This window comes from Garra rufa, chromosome 17 (genome assembly GCF_049309525.1).
Source record: "Garra rufa chromosome 17, GarRuf1.0, whole genome shotgun sequence".
Taxonomy (NCBI): domain Eukaryota; kingdom Metazoa; phylum Chordata; class Actinopteri; order Cypriniformes; family Cyprinidae; genus Garra; species Garra rufa.
This window is the reverse complement of record NC_133377.1, coordinates 31,020,222-31,044,325: the sequence shown is the minus strand read 5'-3', so window position 1 is coordinate 31,044,325 and position 24,104 is coordinate 31,020,222. Positions and strand designations below refer to the sequence as shown.

The 24,104-nt window shown below is 35.8% G+C and overlaps 2 protein-coding genes across 2 annotated transcripts in view; both read right to left on the bottom strand.

Annotated features, from left to right (window-relative positions):
* Positions 1 to 13,199: 13,199 nt before the first annotated feature.
* Positions 13,200 to 15,229, bottom strand: gdf6b (growth differentiation factor 6b). Its single transcript, XM_073822441.1, has 2 exons — positions 14,872 to 15,229; positions 13,200 to 14,089 (listed from the first exon to the last, which is right to left on the bottom strand). The coding sequence occupies exons 1-2, from the start codon at positions 15,227 to 15,229 to the stop codon at positions 13,200 to 13,202; spliced, it is 1,248 nt and encodes a 415-aa protein (XP_073678542.1).
* Positions 15,230 to 17,502: 2,273 nt separating this feature from the next.
* The window catches only part of pkhd1l1.1 (PKHD1 like 1, tandem duplicate 1), a 42,279-nt gene continuing 35,677 nt past the window's right edge, over positions 17,503 to 24,104 (bottom strand). Inside the window, 13 exon segments of the mRNA XM_073821470.1 lie at positions 17,503 to 17,854; positions 17,953 to 18,106; positions 18,232 to 18,378; positions 19,496 to 19,650; positions 19,737 to 20,078; positions 20,193 to 20,328; positions 20,805 to 20,962; positions 21,053 to 21,217; positions 21,312 to 21,544; positions 23,190 to 23,355; positions 23,471 to 23,587; positions 23,694 to 23,805; positions 23,905 to 24,027. Of these exon segments, the coding sequence (XP_073677571.1) occupies positions 17,643 to 17,854; positions 17,953 to 18,106; positions 18,232 to 18,378; positions 19,496 to 19,650; positions 19,737 to 20,078; positions 20,193 to 20,328; positions 20,805 to 20,962; positions 21,053 to 21,217; positions 21,312 to 21,544; positions 23,190 to 23,355; positions 23,471 to 23,587; positions 23,694 to 23,805; positions 23,905 to 24,027 (2,220 nt within the window). The 3' untranslated portion in view covers positions 17,503 to 17,642.

Sequence of the window (24,104 nt, the reverse complement as noted above, 5' to 3'; positions counted from 1 at the left end):
CTCACGATGAAAAGGATGAGAGATTGAAACACAAGTATAAACAACATGCTTGCAATTACGTTAAGTTCCCTCAGGTATGTTTTCGTCATGAAATCAGGTTGTCCATCTCCTATTTACTTTAAGAATATTTAAAAAATGATCGAGTATGATTAAGTTCCTTTTTGGGTGAACTATTTTGACACAAATATGCATTGTGATAGTAAGAGCTACATTTGAAGAAATTACAAAAGCTGTTGGTTCTCAATAATTTTCCTTAGTAACCTACTGTAGTAACAAGTAACTGAAGCGACTATAAATAAACATTTCCCAGAGTTCTCCAGGGTAAGGAACAATCAAGCTCAAGCTGGATTCTTAAAACACTATTTTAGTAACACAATCAGCATGCGATCTAAAACCGAGGGTGGTACTGTATGTAAAAGATCCCACAAGTTCAATATTTAAAGATTTATCCGTTTAAAACAAGGTTATTTTCTTTGCTTGGATGTTTTATCCAAGATTTCTAAGTTCAAGATGTTAAAGTACTTTTTATCATATCCTTTGTACACTTCCTTACTAATGTCCTCCTGGAGGCGGTTGGCGAGCTGTAATTGGAAGCATGTTTTTCATGTGTTCTTGACCTATCAAGATTGTTGAAATCTGCTCTTTATATGTTTTATCAGTGTATTTTTGTAGATAAGATGGCCATAGATACCCAGCCTGTATCAGAGAAGGCTGCTACCCATTAAGTTGATAAGTAACATATGATTCATATTACTGAAGAGGCTTTATTGTATGATGGGGTTTCTATTGAGAAAAAAATGTACATGCTTTAAAAAATTTAAGGCCCTGTCTTTTGTGAGGGGGAAAAAATCTTGAAATTTCACACCTGGAATTAAGAAAGAACCTGACAAAGCAGGTTTTACAGAAGAATTAGCCTGCCGTTATGTAGGCAAGAGTGTCTGTGTATATGCATGTATACATATGGATCTTTGTGTGTGTAGGTAAATCGAACTTTTTAAAACCCCTCCCCCTATTTAATTCAATGCAAAAACACTTCCTTTTCCACCCTGTTCATGTCATAACACATTTCCTTTTCCTCCTGGATTCAGACACTAGACTGGCCCAGCAGAACGGGACAGGTTTTGGGTTTCCTCCAGAGGACTGAGGGTTTCACAATCAATGAACACTTTGCTGATTTTTATTGACCATAAAGTTCCGTTTTACTTTCGTGGCATGTAATTCATGCTAACATCTTGAAGGTCTGTATAGTGATCAAAGGATATTATAATAGTGCCCACAGATGCTAATATAGCTTTTAGGGTCTCTTTTGGTAGCATTTCTGAAAAATGTCACTTTAGTATGCAAGAAATGAATTCTTAGGTGACATGGTTATGTTTGGAATAGTATACTAACATAATACTATTAATATTTAGCAATATATAATACCGTTCAATGTGTTTTTAGAAGAATGTTATTTATTCTTACATTTTCAGCAGCCATTACTCTACTCCTCAATGTGACATGATTCTTCATAAATCATTCCAGTATGGTGATTTGCTTGATTTATTATTGTTTATACAGTTTTGTGTCCCTGTAAAACTGCCGTTAAAAAGTTTAGGATCAGTACAATTTTTTTATGTTTTTAAAGAAGTCTTTTCTGCTCATCAATGCTACGTTTATTTGACTAAAAAAACAGTTAAAATAGTGGTGTTCTATTTTAATATACTTTAAATTTGAATTTATTCCTGTGATGCAAAGCTGAATTTTCAACATCATGACTCAAGTCTTCAGTGTCACATGATCATTCAAAAGTAATTCTAATATTGCTTAAATGTTAAAAAGAATAACATTTATTCAAAATAGATTTTTTTTGTAACAATATACACCGTTTAAAATTTGTGGTCAGTAAATGGTTTTCCTTTTTTTAGTTTGAGCAAAATTAATACTTTTATTCTGCAAGGATGTGTTAAATTAATAAAAAGTGATCGTAAAGACTCATAGGCCCAGTTTCACAGACAGGGCTTAGGTTAGCCAGGATTAGGCCATAGTTGAATAAGGACATTTAAGTCGTTTTTATAAATATACCTAGACAAAACAATAAATCTTACATATTGTAAGATCAGTCATTGCAAGATTCTTTCAGTGTAAAAAGCTCAGACTTGTACATTTGCTGTTCTTTTTAACTTTTTATTAATCAAAGAATCCTGAAAAAAGTATCACAGGTTCCAAATAAATATTAAGCAGCACAACTCTTTCCAACATTGATAATAAATCAGTGTATATATATTAGTATATTAGAACTCATCTATACAACACAGAAATAAATTATGTTTTAAAGTATATTAAAATAGAAAACTGTTGTTTTAAATTGCAAAAATATTTCATAATATTACCTTTTTTCTGTATTTGTGATAAAATAAATTGAACTTTGATGAGCATAAGAGACTTCTTTCAAACAACAACAACAAAAAAATACTTTTATAATAATTTATACGTCTGTCTAAATTAATGTTGCTTTTGATCAATTCAATGCATCCTTACTGAATAAAAGTATTAATTTCTTTTGTGTGAGGCACTGTATCCCACAAGTGTTAGACCTTCCATGTTACACGAAATGAAGCAGAATTAATTAGCCGAGATTCTTAAACAACAATCTGTTTTGGTTCATTGATATTTCTACACAAATTCAAAGTACAGTGCTACGTTACAATATTTTCAAGACTACAAATTAGGGATGGTTCGATACGTGTATCAGTACTGTTCGGTTCTCGGACAAATTCCAAATGGAAGTGATCATCCCTATCACCTTTGTGGGGGGACTAAGCAAATCTGCTTAGTGCTGACAGACACGGGTGTGTTTGACTTGAAGCGGCGCTGCAGGCACTGATCGGTGTATGACATCAGAGCAACGCGAGAGTGATTATAACGAGAATATGGAACCGTCAACTGCTTTTGCAGTATTTTGATGTCATACACAAATCGGTCGCTGCAGCGCCGCTTCAAGTCGAACACACCCGTGTCTGTCAGCACTAAGCAGATTTGCTTAGTGACATTAATGACATTAAAACAGCGACATCTGCTGACAAGAGACCATGCTGTGTTGTCACGTAAACATCCCAGCTGAAGATAATAATGAGGAAATTGCATCGCTCCCTTCACCAAGTGCATTGCAAATGTAACCCCTCACACCCGGGTCCTACCGCACCGAGCAGGTCTCGAACCCAGGTCTCCGGCACGAGAGGCGGACTAACAAGGAGGCTAAAGGCTGCAACCTCTAGCGTCTGTCGCTAGTGCGTCGCTTGAGATCGGGGAGTGAGGTTTACCTGCACAGCACCTACTAGCTGGCCTCCGTTACACTCACCCCCCTAAACCTCACTCCCGTCCGGGTCACGGCACCAATGTAACCCCTCACACCCGGGTCCTACCGCACCCGCTCCGAGCGGGTCTCGAACCCGGGTCTCCGGCACGGGAGGCGGACGCACTAACAAGGAGGCTAAATGCTGCAACCTCTAGCGTCTGTCGCTAGTGCGTCGCTTGAGATCGGGGAGTGAGGTTTACCTGCACAGCACCTACTAGCTGGCCTCCGTTACACAAACAACTACATTATGACATGCACGGCACGTCAGTCCCTCCACAAAGGTGATAGGGATAATCGCTTCCATTTGGAATTTGTCCGAGAACCGAACGGTACCAATACATCTATCAAACCATCCCTACTACAAATGTGCATGACCAGCCTGATCTCACGGTATTTTGTACGTATTTTACAAGGTGGCTAATTCGTACGACCTCACTCTTATGAATTCATACGTTTTTAACTAAATTGTACGTATTTTACGAGTTCCCCTATTGGTATGAATTTATATAAATGCCCTACACCTAACCTTGCCCCTAAACTAGGGTGACCATAATTTAGTTTTCAAAAAAGAGGATGTAGGATGGGGACTGATCATAAACGGCTAAAAGCTTCATACCACAGTGGCCATCCTTTGCAAAACTAATATCTACCACAGTTTTATCACATCTAGAATACAAAATGTTTCAATACAAGCATTTCAGTCAAATAGTATAAGCAATATTTCAGACTTCTAACCACCGGAGAAAATCAACCCCGCCGCAACAGTTTAAAATCAGCCCAATTCCGTGGGGAAAATGTGGATTTGGCAAGCCTACATCCAACACGAGCTGCATCCAAAGCAATTTAAATACTGCACATATTGATAGGGACTCTGTGATGCACAAAAATTAGATTTAATATTACAGTGTTTGCGGGAGCGTGATTAAGAAAACAGTCCCCCGGAAGGCTTTAATACAAAAACGCACACAATGAATGGCAACTGTAGACAGCAAAAGCCGAATCCTGGACATTTTGAGTGTGTTAGGAAGTCCAAAAAGAGGACATGTTCGGGGAAAAGAGGATGTATTGTCACCCTATACCTAAACCTACTCATCACTGGGGTCTAGGCAAATCGTACAAAATTGCCACTTTGTAAAATACGTACGAATTGGTTGTGAGATAGCGTTGACTTGATCATTCTTAAATGCCTAATATTTTTATTTACACTATTTCAAAAAGTAGGCAGTATAGTTTAAGTAGTAGGCTAGTATTCCACTCTGAACAAAGCCAGTGACTCAATACTCCTCATATTTATTGTTGCACTCCGTGCAGCTCTTTAGAGGTCAGCTGTTTAGAAAGAATAAAGTAACATTTGATTTGCAGAATATGGATCTTGACTAAATCCTAAGGGAAAACCACTTGCTTTGACCTGTACTATAAATATTGTTAAGAGTTCAGGGAGTCCATGTTGAGTATATACTAAGAACTGCCATTACCGAGCTGCATAATACGCTCACCAGCCATGACATCACAGAAAGGCCTTACTCTCAGATAAAGGGACTTTGAGTTGGTTAACCTGCTATTTTACCTGCGATTGGGCCTTGTTGTGACAAGGTGAAGGACGTTTAGGGATAGACAATCTGTAGGTCATTACTGCCAAATGAAAGCCTGTGATCTTTGTATAAAACTCTTCTGCTAATGGGTAACCCTGTGTCCAGTGTCATTTCCTTTTGATGTGCAAATGCCGCAATGATCTGGGAGCCGAACTCTCTCCAAACGTCCTCGACAGGCACTTTTAATTAAGGGCGATAGAAAGCCTCACTGTAGACTCCCCTCATCTGTTTCACATTTTCTCCACCGAACCACTGTAAAGGAACACTGCAGCCCCTGTCATATCAACTCTGCTTCTAATGTGTAAAAGAAGTCCAGAGGTCTGATTATCATTCAGTCAAAACACATGAGCCGGGGTCAGACCTGTCTCGCGTTGACTCAGAGTCGTCCGCTAAGTAGCCTAATCCACATATAACTAAACCCAGTATGTGAAGCGCCGCGGTAGCCTCAACCAAAGCCATATGTTCCTGAGCGCTACCTATTTCAAACATCTGCACATCTCCACATCACTTTATCCCCGTATAGATGCTGCAGAGCAGTTGGGTCGGTGGTGACCTGCAAAACCTCACTGAGAATCATTTTTTTCTTGCTTTGTTGAGATTATGAAGGTCAGCTAGTTCGGTCGGCAGAAACACTGATTCGTTCCTTTAGAGGACTTCAGTTCTTCAACTAGGCCAATTCACACATTCACACCTAATCCAAATAACTTTGCATGTCCCACAAAAAAGGCTAACGATGCAGCAACATTGCAGTTACACTCATTGTAAAGTGTCCTTGAGCTCTGGAAAGTCGCTATATAAATAAAATAAAAAAATATATTATTAACAAGTAAAAACAGTAATATTTTGAAATATTATTACAATTTAAAAAACTGTTTTCTTTGGAAGCCTGTTTCTCCCACAGGTACAAATAAATACATAAATAGAGTTAATTGCGAGTTTATATCATAAATCATACTATAACTGTGAGATGAAAATGTCACACTACCATTTTTTTAAGTTTATATATATATAACCTCACAGTTCTGATTCTTGCAACTGTGAGAAAAGATCGAATTTTGATGATATAAAGTCAGAATTGCAAAAAGTCATTTAATTTAATTCTATGCTAGATACATAAAAAAGAAAATTGCAAGACGTAAACTCAGAATCGTGAATGTAAAAACTCAGAATGTAAGAAAAAAATCTAAATTGTGAGATATAAACTTGGAATTGCAAGATGTAACCTCAAAATTTGAGACAAAAATCACAGAATTGTGAGATAACTTAGAATTGCAAGACGTACATTTAGAATTCTGAAAAAAAATGGAATTGTGTGATGTAAACTGAGAATTGCAAGATGTAAACTCAGAATTTGAGACAAAAATTGGAATTGTAAGCTATAAACTTAGAATTGCAATACATAAACTCAGAATTTGAGATAAAAACGCAGAATTGTGAGATATAAACTTGGAATTACAAGATGTAAACTTAAAATTCTGGAAAAAAAATCGGAATTGTAAGACATAAACTTAGAATTCTGGAAAAAAAATTATTCTTAAAAATCGTAAATTTAATGTAAACTTAGAATTCTAAAAAAAATCGATTTGTTAGATATAAACTTGCAAGAAAAAAAGTTGCAAGACGTAAACTCATAATTTGAGACAAAAACACAGAGCTGTGAGATAAAAACTTGGAATTGCAAGACGTAAACTCAGAATTTACCTTTTTTATTATTATTTTTTTTATCTTGTGGCAGAAACAAGCTTCCATACTTTTCAGTTTTAATCAGTGTTGTTTTCGTCAACGATGACGATGACGAAATCATTTCGTTGACGCCACTTTTTTCCATGACGATAACGAGACGTTGACGATATAAAATTGGCTCGTTGATGACTAAAACATGACGAGACGTGTGTGAGTTTTCGTTGACGAGACGAGAATAGACGAAAATGTTAGTGGGTGGTCCGTCAGGCGTTTAAAATGCATGACATTTCTGCTTATTGTGCATGCCAATTAAAACCGAAAAATATCTGCCGCTATGGCAAGCCGTTTTAGCATTAAATACTCTTTGCCATACTACTATGGCAAGCCGTTTTAGCATTCCATCCTTGTTTGTCTTTTATGTTTTAAAACATTCCTTCATTATTGTAATTATTGGTAAAAATAGTCGATCCGGAAGCTCACATTGTGTTGAACTATAGATCTGCTATTTTAAGAACTTGTAAGTGACACTACCCAACAGCAAAATACTTACTGACCTACATTAATTTCTTAAAAGACTACTTTTTCCCCTTTTTTTGACTAAAACTAGACTAAAACCTTCTTGACTTTTCGTCGACTAAAATTGGACTAAAACTATCATATATAGAAGTGACTAAAATTTGACTAAAACTAATAACCATTTTAGTCCAAAAGACTAAGACTAAATCTAAGATGGTTGTCAAAAACAACACTGGTTTTAATATATTGACCCCCGGTTTCACAGACAAGGCTTAAGCATAGTCCTAGACTAAAATCTAAGTCTGAGCAGTTTCAACTGAAATAAAATTGCACTGATTGATCTTAAAATATATCAGTGCCTTTGTTCTGTCTCAAAATGCACACCAGTAATGGTTTTTTTTTTGTAAGCATGTTTATAAAAATTACTTAAATGTTCTAATTGATCTATGGCCTAATCCTGGCCTAGTCTAAGCCATGTCTGTGAAACCGGGCCTTAAATTGTTAATTCATTCCTGTAATAGCAAAGCAAGGTTTTTAGCATCTTTACACCAGTAATGCTTCAGTGTCACATGGTCCTTCAGAAAGCATTCTAATATGTTGATTTAGTGTTCAAGAAACATTTCTGATTGTTATCAGTGTTGTTAAACAGTTGTGCTGCTTAATGTTTTTTTATGGAACCATTTGTTGGCCAACTTGCGCTATATTACACCTTCTCAAAATTAATATATTTATTTAAGAGCAATAAAGTCTTTGTATGACCCATAACAAGCTTAAAAACATGCAAATGATGATCAGTGACATTGCGATCAAGTGCTCCAGGTTCGTCTGACAGTCCGCTAACTTATCTGATGAATGTGCTTTGGGTTAACCTAGCTAATCCTTCACCAGTCGTTTGTGTACAGAGGCTAAGTAGAGCAGATTAACCTGTAGCCTTCCATTCTTTTAGTGTTGCCCGACCATCTAAACTCACCGTTCCACTTTCCTTTCTGATGTTGACTTTACAAATCTCTTTTCTCAGCTCTCCATCCGTTGAGTTGACTTGTAGGTCGCTAGCGTTTGACTCTTTGACATAAAATGGCGTCTCCTCAAACAGACAAGACAAAGGACTGAATCAGCACAAACAGACTTGACAAACACAGCAGTCGCAGTATCTGTGTCACTGGTTAAGCTAGGCTAATGAATGACACTATGAACCGTTGTGACAGAATCTGATTTTTAGCTTTGAATCATACATGAAATCTCTGGCACACTTTGATTTTTGTATATCTGTGTATTCTTGCAAATTGTGAAACTTTAGAGTGGTACTGTAATTAATGACAATTTTTATTTTTGGGTGAAAAATCAAAGTAACCCATTAATGGTTAACTCCTGGAGCCATATTGAAATTACAATATCTCTGGAACCAAATCTCATAGGGCATGAAAAATAAAGATGCCAAAAGGAAAGTTTATTAAGATCCAATATCTAATAGGGCATTAAAATATCTTCAATACTTCTTGAGTTACAGGCATGCAAACTTGAAAAGTGCTGTTTCTCCATTTTTGAATGGTCACCATTGGCACATAATGCAACAAAGATTGCAAAAGTCAACAAATTTTATTAATAGAGCTACCAGTCTCTGTGTAAAAATAATATAATGATGCTGCCATCTTTCTGAAGTCATTTTTACCCCCCTGTAACTTGACTCTGAATATAAGGTAAAAATTGACATTTTGACCTCCCTCTGCAAAATAGTGGATTACTCAGTAAATATTCATCCGTAACATTTAATAGTTTGGCTTTCATCACTATACATGTCTATATTTCCTCAGAATAAATATTAGCAAAATCTGAGCCGGGGACATTTGTAAAAGTTGGTTGATTTGACACGGAATGACCCAGTTGTTATTTTTATTTCCTTTGTGCAAAAAAGTATTCTTAATGCTTCATAAAATTGAGGTTAAACCACTAATGTCACATGGACTTGTCCTTACTACATCTATGGGCCTCGAATGTTTCAGTTACATTGCTGTCTATGCAGGGTCAGCCTCAGAAAGCTCTTGGATTTCATCAAAAATATTTTAATTTGTGTTCTAAAGATACCGGTAAACGAAGGTCTTACGGGTTTGGAACGTCATGAGGGTGAGTAATTAATGACAGAATTTCCATTTTTGGGTAAACTATCCCTTTACGACTCTACTAAAAAGTGCTGATTAATGAGTGGCAGAATGTGACTTGATAACATTCACTGCTTCCATCACTAAATCACAGCGTTCAGTCCATCCACAGATGTCCTTTAGAGACACACAAGATTCCAGTCCATTGTTGTCCAGCAGCTGCATTGCACTGCTCATTGCCTGTGTGTCTTATATCTTCATGTGTTTTACGGGCGAGCGAGGCCTGACAATGTGTCAGAGAGACAGAGAACTGGTGTAATAGCATCACGCACATTCCTTTCCCTTGTTCTGCAGCGTTGATTGCTTCCTCTCTCTTTACTGGATGTGTTAAATGCACACAGTGGTGAGAGACAAAAGGATGCTTGACCTTTGACCTCGGGGTAAAAGCAAGTCTAATCTTAAGTTAGCATCCTTGGTTTATGTCATTGTCTCTTCCCAGACAGAGAATGAATGCAACTTTGGTACTGGGGTCAGAGCCGTTCAACTGTTTCTCCGTTTACCAATAGATGTGAGTTTGTGTGTGTGTGTGTGTGTGTACGTGTACGTGTTCCTCTCTATTCACGTAGACACACAGGCCACCCAGGGAACGTTGTGCTGAGTGTCTGTTGACCCCGTTTTCACCTTTGCTAAACACTGCAATTATCTCCCTTCAGCTCTTTACAGGGAAGGTACACAGATTACTTGGATCTTTGTATCTCGGGTTGGCATAAATGAAAGCAGGGTGCCGGGTATTTCTCTTGAGTAGACCCAGTTTTGAATTACTCTTTCCCGGCCCACTTGTCAGTTAATGTTCTCACTGTGTGAGCCAGAGCAGTACTGGTGTAGAAAGATGAGAATAGGGATCTGCACTTCTGTTAAGAATCTACAAATCATAGCAGTTTTGTGTAGTGTATATTTTTAAATTTAACAGCAAGTACACCATTTTTACTTCCTTACACTTATTTAAAGGTATAGTTCACCCAAAAATGAAAATTGTTTCATTATTTACTCACCCTCATCTCATTCCAAATCTGTATGAGTTTCCTTCTTCTGCTGAACATAAAAGATGATGTTTCAAAGAATGTCCCAATTGACTTCCACAGTATTTCTTTCCCTACTATGGAGTTCAACGGGGACTAACAACTGTTTGGTTTTTCAAAATTCTTAAAAATATCTTCTTTTGTTTTCAACTTAAGAAAGAAACTTATACAGGTTTGCAACAACATGAGGGTGAGAAAATAATGACCAAATTTTTTGAAGTGAACTAAGATACAAAGGCGTTCTGTAAAACGTATTGCTCCAGTGACAAGCTGTTGTTCCCCTTAATATACTTTTTTTGGACCATATACATTAACAGTATTAATGCTAAAATGCACTGCTTTCAAGGCTCAGACTGATGCACTCTTAACTCTTAATTAATTCAGTTAATTAATACTTTTTTTTATCACAATTGCCAGTTTATATCTTGCAGTTCTGACTTTTTTTCATGCAATTGCGAGTTTATATCGCACAGTTGCAAGTTTATATCTCTCAGTTCTGACTTTTTTCACGCAATTCTGACTTTCTCACAGTGTACTTGTGTACTTGTATATTGTTCTTTTTTATAATCTATGTCTTGTCTTGTCACTGTCACTCTATTGCACTGTGGAGCTGCTGTCACTAAAACAAATTCCTAGTATGTGTAAACATACCTGGCAATAAAGCTCATTCTGATTCTGATTACGAGTTTATATCTTTCAATTCTGACTTTCTCACAGTGTCCTTGTGTACTTGTATATTGTTCTTTTTTATAATCTATGTCTTGTCTTGTCACTGTCACTCTATTGGACTGTGGAGCTGCTGTCACTAAAACAAATTCCTAGTATGTGTAAACATACCTGGCAATAAAGCTCATTCTGATTCTGATTCTGATTACGAGTTTATATCTTTCAATTCTGACTTTTTTCATGCAATTCTGACTTGCTCGCAATTGCGAGTTTATATCTCGCAGTTCTGACTTTTTTCTTGCAATTGCAAGTATATATTTCGCAGTTCTGACATTTTTCATGCAATTTTGACTTTCTTGAATTTTTTCTTTTTTTCCTGAAATTGCGAGTTTATATCTTGCAGTTCTGACTTTTTTCTTGCAATTGCAAGTTTATATTTCGCAGTTCTGATTTTTTTCATGCAATTCTAGCTTTCTTGCAATTGCAAGATTATGTCTCGCAGTTCTGACTTTTTTCATGCAATTCTGACTTTTCCTCATAATTGCGAGTTTATATCTCGCAGTTCTGACATTTTTCATGCAATTTTGACTTTTTCTCATAATTGCGAGTTTATATCTCGCAGTTCTGACTTTTTCTTGCAATTGCAAGTTTATATTTTGCACTTCTGACTTTCTCGCAATTGCGAATTTATATCTCGCAGTTCTGACTTTTATTCCCTGCAATTGCAAGTTTATATCTCACAATTCTGACTTTTTTCACGCAATTCAGACTTTCTTGAAATTTTTTCTTTTTTCTTGAAATTGCGAGTTTATATCTTGCAGTTCTGCCTTTTTTTCTCGCAATTGCAAGTTTATATTTCGCAATTCTGACTTTCTCGCAATTGCGAATTTATATCTCGCAGTTCTGACTTTTTTTCCCTGCAATTGCAAGTTTATATCTCACAATTCTGACTTTTTTCACGCAATTCAGACTTTCTTGCATTTGCGAGTTTATATCTCGCAGTTCTGACTTATTTCCCCCGCAATTGCGAGTTTATATTTTGCAGTTCTGACTTTTTATTATGCAATTTTGACTTTTTCTCTTGCAATTGTGAGATATAAAATTGCAATTATGAGTTATAAAGTCTAATTTTGAATGGGAAAAGCTGATATGTTCTCAGAATTTTGATTATATCACAATTCTGAACTTGCAATTGCATGCACGGTCAGTAAGATTTTTAGTGTTTGAAGAGATAAATAAAACGCCTCACTAAGGCTGCATTTATTTGATACAAAAAGTATCAAAAATACAAAAAGTAATATTTAAAATAAAATATTTAAAATAACTGTCTTCTGTTTGAATATATAAAATGTAATTTATTCTTTTGATGCAAAGCTTCAGTTTTCAGTGTCACATGATCCTTCAGAAATCATTCTAAAATGCGAAAAACATTTATTATCAGTGCTGCTTAATATTTTAGTGAAAATCATAATATATTTTTTTCAGGATTCTTTGATGAATAGAAAGTTTATTTGAAATAGAAATCTTTTGTAACATTCTAACTGTCACTTTTAATCAATTTATTGTGTCCTTGCTGAATAAAAATGTATACGTTACAATTTTTTTTAAATTTATTAAATATTACAAATTTAAAAACATGCATTACTCTTTACTATTATGCATCTAATAGTAATCCAGTTTAATATTTGTGCAGCTGATGCATGCAATAAAAAAAGGCAATATTCAAAAAGAAATATTTAATTTTGTGGTATTTTATTGAAGGAATAATGTGGTTCATACTTTTTATAAAATATTTACAAACGTTTTCATGATGCATAACATTTACAAAGTAACATAATTTGTACAATGAGGTAGATAGATATAACTAAAATATTATTACTGAATAAATGATAGCACTTAAAGAGAAAATAACTTAGTGTAACTGAACATAAATTAAGATTTTTACCTGTACAATTAAAAAAAAAATCATTTATTTACATATTAGTCCATAAAATACAGCTATTTTGTGTTATAGGAATGAAGTCTTGTACACACAAACAATCTAAAATATAAAAAGCCAGTGAAGTGGAACTAAGAGTAATGTAACAGTGTTTTTGTGTTCAAATCCAGTCCAAAATCATATTTCCAGATGTGATTTACAGTACATGTCAGCTAAGGCTTCAGTAGACAGAGCAGGAAGTCAGACAGTTATTCACACATTTACATTTCCTCATTAGTTTGCAGAGCAAAATCACCTGCAGCCGCAGGACTCCACCACCATGTCCTCATACTGCTTGTACACGACATTATTTCCTGCGTCGATGTACAGGATGCTAATGGGACTGAGTTTGGATGGGACGCAACAGCTGGGCGGCATGTTGCTGGGGTTCATGGAGTTCATGAGAGTTTGTATGATGGCGTGATTGGTTGGCTCCAGGTGAGATCGGAGAGGAAAGTCACACATGCCCTCACAATGATAGGCCTCATAGTCTAAGGGAGCGATGACCCAGTCGTCCCATCCCAGCTCCCTGAAATTCACATGGAGGGGTTTTTTGCTGCACCTGGATTTTGACTTTTTACCGTGCCTCTTGCCATGGCGGTTGGGTAAAGTGGTCCGCCTTCTCCGTCGGGATTTCGAGTGTGGTCCTTTCTCCTTTCCAAGACTATCCAGACCCCATAGTTTAATCTTCTCCCTTTTTTCATAGAAAAGGCTTTGCCTCTTTTTTGACCTTGTGAAAACAACCAATATGGCTTTCTTTAGTTGCGGCCGGCCATGTCTGTGAAATCCAAGATATTGCAAGTCGATTTCCCTCTCAGGATTATCAAGTGTCGCCTTGAGCTCCAAACAGAAGCGTGTTCCATGAGAGTGGTGCTGACGTTCCTTAAAAATCTCCCAGACGTCGAAAACCTCCCATTTTGGTTTATGCGCATCTTCTAGATCCAAGGTTTTGGAATCAAGGACGGCATGCGATTGGCAGGAGAGCAGCTGTATCTCCACTGGACCCGTCTCGGATGCTCGGAAGCTTCCGGAGATCTTTGTGTATATCCTCAGTTCAGCACCCAAGAGCTCCACATTCTCAGAAAGAGCCGATACATCGAATAAGTATTTCTGTCTCCACAGTGGGGAGTTCAAAAGGTCATCTGGAACAAAGAGCACAAATGTTTAGTGACAGTGGCTGTACAGTGTTTACAAAGTCAGTTTGGAGAGATAAAACAAGTGTGAATGCAGAAGAATAATGTTTCAATCAAATACACTCTTAAAAGTAAAGGCTTCAAATGTGTGTTTTTGTGGCGATGCCATTGAAGAACCATTATTGGTTCCCTAAAGAACCTTTTAATGAACAGTTCTTAAAAGAACCATTTTGAAGAACATCTAAAGAACCTTTTTTTCACTATAAAGGACCTTTTCTACATTTGAAAGGTTCCATGGATGTTCAAGGTTCTTCAAAGCCAATACAGAATGTTTATTTTTAAGAGTGTATCTTGTGTTGAAATTTCTTTCCTTCCTTCGAACTTGGTTGATTGCCTTTTGTTTTTACGTTAGATTAAAAAGAACGAATTGCACAAATTGAAAATCTAATGTTTGGGGTAATATATGGATTTTAAATCCTTAAAGAATAAGTGGGATTGATATATATATATATATATATATATATATATATATTTTTTTTTTTTTTTACTATTAATTGTAGACTTTATCTCTTAATGTATCTGTAATATAATTGTTTTGCAAAAAACGTCTCATATTGAAATGTGTTCACTCTTTCTTTCTGACCTTGCTAAGAGTTAAAAGTGTAGAATGTAAAAGTATTTCAAACGCATAATTATTCTGACAATTGTTGAAAAGGCAAACACAAACTCGGAGCAAAAGCCATATCTAATGCATTTCAAATCCGATATTAAGTAATAAGGAAGTAACTAACCTTGACCCTCATCCACGAAACTCGTTATGGTGTTTGCTGCTTTGGACGAGCGGAAAAAACTCGCGTTAAGTCCCAGTTTCTCAGCCGCGGAAAAGGTTTTGTAGATGGAGATCATGTAATCATGAGGTTCAATTGTATCCTTGATCGCCCGCTGTGACTGTACGTCTCCTGATAACGGTGATGCTGACAATATACTTTTGCCGTGTTTGGCTCTCCTGTGGCCATCAGCTGGAACAGACTTGGACACTTTCATGCCTTTGGATGCGGTTGGAAACAGAGGATTTATTGAGTGAGCACTAAGGAAATGAAGAAGTAACGTAAAAATCAAAAACACCCCAGAGAGTCCAAAAGAACACATCTTGTAAGTGCACAAGAAGAAAATGAAGGACCTGTTTGGGAAAAACACGAACACATCACATGTGTGTGGAGGAGTGCAGACTGAGAGCAGCTCCTCTGAAGAACAGCCTCCTTAAGTACCGTCATAACATTATTAGCTCAACTCAATCCAAACAAGACTTTAAATACATCTGCCTCCTACCAAGCTTTCAGATGATGCGTCTGGCCTCAGTGTCGAAATTTCTTTTTTATATATGTGCTACTTTAACAGTAAAACGTTTATAAATATTGTAGCCTATGTTTTATTGATTCATTTTTAAGGTTTTAGGTTTTATTATTAGAACCAGGGTATCACATAACGCTTTTAAATACGGGTGTAACTGCTATGTAGAATATGAAACACAATCGTAAAAAAAAAAAAAAATCAATTTTTTTCTTTTAAGCTCATCGTGAATGTGAAAAAAGAAAGAAAAAAAAGTTCGGCAGGTGGAAGTGTGAGGATTGAGGGCTGTGGACATTATCTCCCTCTAGTGGTCTTTATGTGCAACCTGTTTTTCTTTCTTCCCGATTGAGTTTCACTTGTGAATCAAGCATTTTCTTATGGTAGTATTCATATTAGTATTCAAATCTTAGATGTTTACTAAAATAAAAAAAATGTTTACTAACTTACAATAATATTTAAAATAACAGTAAGCTTAATAAAATCATCATTTAATTTTTTTCCATTTTTGTTTATAAAAGTATCTTTTTGATACGTTTTAAAAAAAGTTAAGTTAAAAAATGTACAATTTAAATTTTAATTTAAAAACTTTTTAAAACAAAAATTAACCGAAACAGAATGTTTTAGTCTTTTAGTCGATTGGCTGAGACTAATTTTAACTACACCCCTACATTTTTTTATCAGAAAATATATTTGTCACTCTTTTAGCTGCATGGTGAGTAGATGGGCCCTATCATTTTGAGGTAAATGTGTTCAAAATTCTGAAAATTCTGTGTAACTTTAAAGAATGTCACTAGTACCAAACACCATTTTTTATAATTAAACACTTTTTGGGAGTAATTCCGTAACATATTTAGTTTTTAAATGTGTACAACTATTCCGAACTGTGCTAGCTAACCATGTGCTGATTAGCATTATCATGAGCTAGGTTCAAAAGTATCTAAAATTGACAGTATCAAAAGAGTCACGACTGAAACATTTGGTAAAGTTTCGGTGGTGACAGACATCTTTGTTTTTTTGGGTGTTGTCCCATAAAATTGATACTACTGTCACAAAAGGCAACACATAATCCTTTATTTGGGGGAAATAAACGTTTAAAACAGTTACTAATTTTTTTTAAATTATGTTATGTTTAGTAGTGTTTTAGTATGTGGGTTAAAATTCTGTAGTGATGTGGTTGCTACCAAAACATTAATGTCACTACCGAAAATGTGCTGTCACAACAAAAACATAGGATTTTTTTGTCAAAAAATAAACTATATTGAATTATCAACTAAGATGTTGTGATAGTGTTTGGTTCAATATATATTCAAACTAATTAATCCTTAAATTTGAAAATAGTGTGATCAACTTTTTGCCTTTTTACAAAGAAAAATTGAATTAAAAATGCAACAAATTTCTTAAATCCCACTTTAAATATTGTTAAAATTGTGATTGTTATTGATTTACCTCTGAAAACTTGTCAATAAAATAGAAAATATATATTTACAAGGAAGATGTAAACAAAATCTTAATAGGTCAATATAAGCCTTCTTATTAAATTATATATTAGTGTGTTTTGGTAGTGAAAAATTTGGAGAGAGGACAAATATTCCAAAACATTATGAGAATTAACTGCACAATTCATTAAAATTTGTACAATGCACACAGGATTAGTGGAAAAATACTTTTTTTTTTTTTTAAAGACTTTTTCGACTTTGAACCAATTCTGTAGAATTACCATGAGAGCAAAACTGTCCATTTGTCATTTTTATGAAATATTATACCTCATATAATCTGTGCTTTTTTTTTTTTTTTTTTTTAATTCAGATGACCTCATAATCTAACCCAATCAAGTCGTTTCTCATTCAAGGTGCAATTTTACTCGGATATGCAGTACTTCATAGTAGAGAATAAAAGACGATCGACAATTTCATTTCTTTCTGGCTGACTTTCATGGAAATTTTTGACCTCTACACAGAAAAACAACAAACTGTGCAAGAACTGGAAATTTTATTAAGCATATAAATATATAATATTTTAATGTAATTAATTTAAATATTAGATTTTGTTCAAAGTAACAGTTGTTTTTGTTCTACAGTGATTATGAGTGTATGTGCTCAGACTTTATAGTTGTTGCTTACTGAAAATGATCATATGGGAAAACAATAGTAGATTATAGTCAAAGTTAAATGATTAAAATACAATGTAATATAACACTGTGTGTTGTGATTGTTTAGGGTCTCATAAGCAGAAGGAGTAGACCACTCAACAGCATGAGCAGATACACAGACTGTGACAAGACTGCTGGACTGGAGTCAAAGATGCTGGGGAAATCATCCTCTGTGGTGACAACTACAGGAGATGGAGTTGTAGCTGTTTTGAGTGTGAAAGCTCTGGACTCTGCCTTCCATTCATTCAGAGTAAAGGCCAACTTCAAGTTCTCACCTGTGAAACGGGTACAAGGAGAGAAATGATTGTAAATATTTGAAATAACAACTGACAGCAACCCAAAAAATTGAATTTGTCTAACAAAGGCAACCCACCACTTGTAAGGATGGCTAAATCAGTGTAATTGGCCCAGCAGCCACTGAACGGGATGGTGGTGTTTCCATGAAGTCCCTGTGCTGGATTGCCATTAGCATCTTTGAGCACAGCCGACATGGTCAGACTCGTCACACCCACAGACACACATTCACCCTGAAAACAGACACACAAAGATGAAAGATGCTGTTCCTACTCACTTCCAGGTGCAGTTTCCTAATAATCACCTGAAAACTACAGTTTCAGGTATTCTTAATAAAATCAGGAAGCATCTGTCTCACCGCTGTGTCCACAGCCATGATGCTGGGTTGAACACTGAGGGGTCCAGGGGATGTTCCCGCTACGGGCTGGACCACCACCACCAGGGACGATACCGTCTTGACTGTTTCCACTTGCTGGTCTTCACGTGTCACTTCCTGAGTGGCCACCTGAAAGACAGACAGGTACAGTTAAAATAAGGTGTGTTCTGTCACATTACTTAAATTAATTTCATCCCTCATTTTTATTAAAAAAAAAAGCAAATATGATTAATTTAATTTATTACTTATTATATATATATATATTCATATATATTTAAAAGTTTGGTATTAATAACATTTTATAATTATTTTTGAAGAAGTCTCTTCTGCACATCAAGGCTGCATTTATGTTATCAAAAATACAGAAACAAATGTAATATTGTGAAATATTATTGGAATAATAAAATAATGGTTTTCATGTCATTTATTTCTGTGAAGCAAAGCTGAATTTTCAGCATCGTTACTCCAGTCTTCCTTGTTACATGATCCTTTAGAAATCATTCTAATATGCTGATTTATTATCAATAATGTAAACAGTTGTGATTTTTGAAACCTATTAAACTTTTTTATTCAGGATTCTTTGATGAATAAAAAGTTTATAAGAACAGCATTTATTTAAAATAGAAATCTTTTGTAACAGTATACACTACTGTTCAAAACTTTGGGGTCAGTCTTTTTTTCTTTCTTTCTTTCTTTCTTTTTTAAAAGAAATTAATACTTTTTATTCGGCAAGTATGTGCTAAATTGATACAAAGTGCGTTAATTACAAAGTAAAGACTGATTGTTAAAAAAGATTTCTATTTTAAATAAATGTTGTTCTTTTTATCTTTTAATACATCTAAAAAATCCTAAAAAAAAAAAAAAAAAAAGTATTACAGCTTCTAAAAAAAGATGAAGCATCACAACTGTTTCCAACATTGATAATAAATCAGAGTTGCGCTGTGGTAAAAATAGCAACAGGTAGCGCCGGTAGATCACCTAGCGTCCCCATAGTCCAAGATATATAATAAATGGATTTTATGTGGATTTTTTTTAAATGACATAAATCTTTCATGGGTTTTCTACTACATATTTCAGTCTATGTTTTGATTCATTTTTAAGGTTTTAGGTTTTATTATTAGACATAATTTATGTTATATTAAGCCTTAATACCAGTGCTTCCATTTAAACATCATTTCTATATTCTGATATCATAATAACAACATATAATTTTAGTGAGATTGGTCACGTGAGTTTAACATCTTACATTGTTCCAGGATGGATCACTGGAAGAAGGAGGAGGAGGGATGATGCCCAGGGATGACACATTGAAGCCGATGGACTGACTCAAATTGCCTGAGATGGCAGCACGACCCAGATCATCAGCAATGTTCTTCAGGACCTCAAACTGTTGGTTTTCTTCTGCAGACAGTATATAAATATCCAGTTTGTAAATATACAATTTATTTATCATTTATTTTGAATACACTATAGATGCCTGCTCTAACCAGTGCCGTTGTTGGTGGACGTCTGGATGGGAGGCTCTCTGATCTCCACCTCCACTGTCAGTCCTGTCGAGCGCCGCCTTCTTGAGTTAGTTCCCTCACGGACGATTTTGGTGATTCGAATCTTGCCTGGGGGTATTTTCAAGAATGCAGCCAGATTGTTCACCAGATTTGGCCCGAAGAACTCTGCTTCAGTCATGGCCGGGAGGTTGAAGGCCAGGAACAGAACCGGGGAGGTGCGGATTTGGACCGGCTCCGAGCCACGAAGAAGTATGTTCAACATTTTGTAGTCTTGATCAAAAAAGTTAGAGCCATGACTGGAGTTCAAACTGGGAACATATTGTCCTGAGGAGCACAGAGAGGATATAAAACAGGAATTATGATCTGTTTGAAAATGATTTTGGTCTTCTAGCCTGCAGAGGGAGCTGTATTAACATGCATTATGGTGCTGTACTTTACCTGTGTAAGTTGGACCACGTAGTGTGTAGTCGCTTTTGTCTGCATTCCACTGAGCATTTGTTGGACCAACCAAATTATTGTTCACATACACATCCAGCCGCTGAGGGTTTGAATAAAATATAGCCACCCTGACAGTCTGAAGACAACAAAAAATTAGTGTAGAGTACAGTGCTTTAGTATACTGAATACATCCATTGTTGTCTGTAGTGTCTATTGTAATGTTAGCTAAGCTAAGACAAAAAATAAGCAACATATAATAGATATTTTTAGATAATCAATTAATATATGTGACCCTGGAACACAAAAACAGTCATAAGTAGCATTGGTATATTTGTAGCAATAGCCAATAATACTGTATGGGTCAAAATTATAGATTTTTCTTTTATGCCAAAAATCATTAGGATATTAAGTATCATGTTCCATGAAGATATTTTGTAAATTTTCTACCATAAATATATCAAAACTTAATTTTTATTAGTAATATGCATTGGCCAACTTTAAAGGCAATATTCTCAGTATTTAGATTTTTTTTTTTTTTTTTTTTTGCACCCTCAGATTCCAATAAATGCTGTGTCAGCTGTCAGTACTGAATAATCCATCTTACTAACTAACCTCTGTAGGTCCAGCATTTAGCAACATAAGTCTCAGCTTCTGTGGTGTTGTGCTGGTGAAGAAGATGTCAAAGGACTTATTCGTTGCAACAATGGCATGGAACAGAGATACCCGCTTCTGACACGTGTAGCCGGCACACCAGCCGTGGTCTTGTGGGCCTGTGACAAGATATTCACAGTAAGTTTTTTTTTTTTTTCTGTTTACGGTAGATGTTAAATTACCAGTAAGAGGTGAGTTTCGAATCATACCATTTATCAAATCCACATATTTATCCCCTAGGATGGCTACAGGTGAAAGACGCCTGGTTTCTGTGTCTGCGTCTAGACTCTCGATGACCAGCATCCTGTAGTTGAGGCCAAAGCACTTGTAGCTCTGCCATGTGCTCATGTATGTACAAGTGTCTCTGATCACACCTGCACAGGGAAACCAGCAATGTCAATGCTAAAAGCAACTCCATCATTCTCTTAGATCAGTGTAAATAATAAATTGTCCTCAGATGTACAGTACCTTTGTAAGGAGCGATTTGATTCACAGGTATCCGGCTGCCATTGAGAGCAGTGAGCATGATTTTAGGGATGCGGTAATCGCCCAGTCCGTGCCGGGGATCCCCGTTCCACTCGTATTCGGACTGGGGGACCACTGCTCCCAAGGGACCCAAGAAACTGCCATCCAGATCATTCAGCATAGTCTTCTTCTTAGCGTCACAGTCCATGTCCACACAGTCTGAAGGGTTCACCTTACTGATATAAAAGAGAAAGAAAGAAATCATACACTTAAATGTACACATTTTAATTGATACTTTGAGTACATCTTTTATCTTTTTAGTAAAATGTCATCCCTTATATCATATAATATAAATCAGCATATTAGAATGATTTCTGAAGGATCATGTGACACTTAAAGGAATAGTTCACCCAAAAATGAAAATTACCCCAAGATTTTGCTCACCCTCAAGCTATCCTAGCTGTATATGACTTTCTTCTTTCAGAAGAATACATTCAGAGTTATATAAAAAAAAAATATCCTGGCTCTTCCAAGCTTTATAATAGCAGTGAATGGCTGTTGAGATTTTGAAGCAAGATAAAGTGCATCCATCCATCATAAAAAGTACTCCACATGGCTCCAGGAGCTTAAAGAAGGCTTTCTGATGCGAAGCGATCCATTTGTGTAAGAAAAATATCCATATTTAAAACTTGCAGTGGATGACGTAGGACGTAAGCGTAGCATAATCGCCGGTGAGAATATGCTGGCCTCGCAATGAACCAAGTTTTGTTTACAGAAAAATGCAAACCATTTTTCTTTATAAATCCTTATTTTATACTTCTATTTCGTGGTGTTTTGTTTTGCTCTTTTCTCTGTGCGTCCACGTTCGTCACTGCATTTGCCTACGTCCTACTGGAATACCACTCTCTTGTGAATGCGTGCACGACAGTTAACGGAAGCTAGAGATTGTGGTTTATAAAGTTTTTTTACACTAACACATCGAATCACTTCAGAATGTATTATTAACCCCCTAGGGCCGTGTAGAGTATTTTTTATGATGGATGGATGCACTTTATTGGACTTTAAAATCTCAACAGCCATTCCCTGTCACTAAAAAGCTTGGAAAAGCCAGGACATTTTTTAATATAACTCTGATTGTATCCATCTAAAAGAAGAAAATCATATACACCCAAAATGGCTTGAGCGTGAGTAAATCATGGGGTAATTTTCTTTTTGGGTGAACTATGCCTTTAAGCCTGAAGTGATGGCTGCTGAAAATTCAGCTTTGCAATCACAGGAATAAATTACACCTTAAAATATATTAATATAGGAGAATGTTTTTATTGTAATATTTCATAACTGTTTTACTATGATCAAATAAAAGCAGCCTTGAGACTTCTTTCAAAAATATTTAATTAAAAAAAAAAAGTTTATTTCAATATTTTAACCACCAGCGTATAGAGTATATTATATTAGAATATTATAATGTATTCTAATACATAATATATAGACTAATGATCACAAATTGTTACGGATGTAATGATATTAATATAGTGGTATCATGACAGCAAATCTGTCTCAATATTATTGTGGTCACATGACAATATAAAACGATATAGGTCTTCCGGGCAAAAAAGTGATTTGTAAAACATTGGAACATAAAAGGTCTTTAAAGTTGTGTTTTGGGCCATTATGATTTGGCACAGTATCTGTGCCGAACAAACTAAAACAGACAAGGCTTAATTCCTTTATCAAGTCTGTTTTCCATCAAAATAAAAGCTCTACTGCCGTTTCCGTCAAAACAAAAGCTTAAAAGTGCAGTATGATTTGCTGACAGCTACTGTCAAAAGTATTGTGGATATTTCGCAATATTATCATATCGTCAGATTTTGATCAGTTTACCCCAGATCAGGCCGATGAATGAACGCTAGAGACTCCTCTATGCTGTCTATCTTGGAAATCCTCTGAACATTGATTGGATGTTGTAGATCCTCATTTCCTGGGTTGGTCATGAACATGTAATTTCTCTCTGTTGAGCATACATTCTTGAACCTAACAAAAGTTGTGTCTGGTATCAGAAAGAGAAAATGGATAATTAGTCATTATTTCTTATATGACATCTTCATCAACTGTAGAAGTTTTAAACTGGAGATTCATACACATTTTGAGGGAATCTGACTCACCAGAGACAGTCATTAGACCAGCTATGGCGTTGTAGCTCATCAGTCCAGTGAGAGGTTTTTGTGGTCCGTTGTTATGGCTTGATTCAAACGTTGGCCAACAAATTCCAGACCTGCCACCTGTTAAACACAAAAAATTTGGTTTTTTGTGTTTTTGTGTTCAGCTATATATACAAATAGATCAGCTATATGAAATTTATTCAGAAGTGAATGTTTCTTTATGTACCATCAGAAGGACGTGGGGCCTTGTGAATTCTGCTGAGTCTAACGTAGGTCATAGTTGTGGACAGACTGTCCAAACAGTTGAAGTTGGGGCTGCTGCCCACAATCAGGGCACCCTGGACAGAAGTTACAGATGTTAAAATGTTACTAAAAAATGGACCAGAATAAGAATGCTTGCTTAGTTCTGACCAAAGAAACATATAGTGCTTCCTCACCTGTACACGGACGATTTTGTCGGAGTATGCGTGGCTGAGCGAGGAAGGACTGTAGATTAGAGACATGATTCCCATTCCATTATCAATTAGGCTCACGTTGGAAATGACCACATTCATGGATACCTGGAAGTGAGGAGAGAACATTCATTGAAAACAATAATAATCACCTGACTAGTATAATGCATTTGTATAACTAGAAA

Excerpts from the sequence above, each read along its gene's own strand:
- gdf6b (XM_073822441.1), bottom strand. The coding sequence starts at position 15,229 with ATGTGTTCTTTTGGACTCTCTGGGGTGTTTTTGATTTTTACGTTACTT. Across the intron at positions 14,090-14,871 it reads TTTCGTGGATGAGGGTCAAG|ATGACCTTTTGAACTCCCCA; the intron begins GTTAGTTACTTC and ends TCTTTGTTCCAG.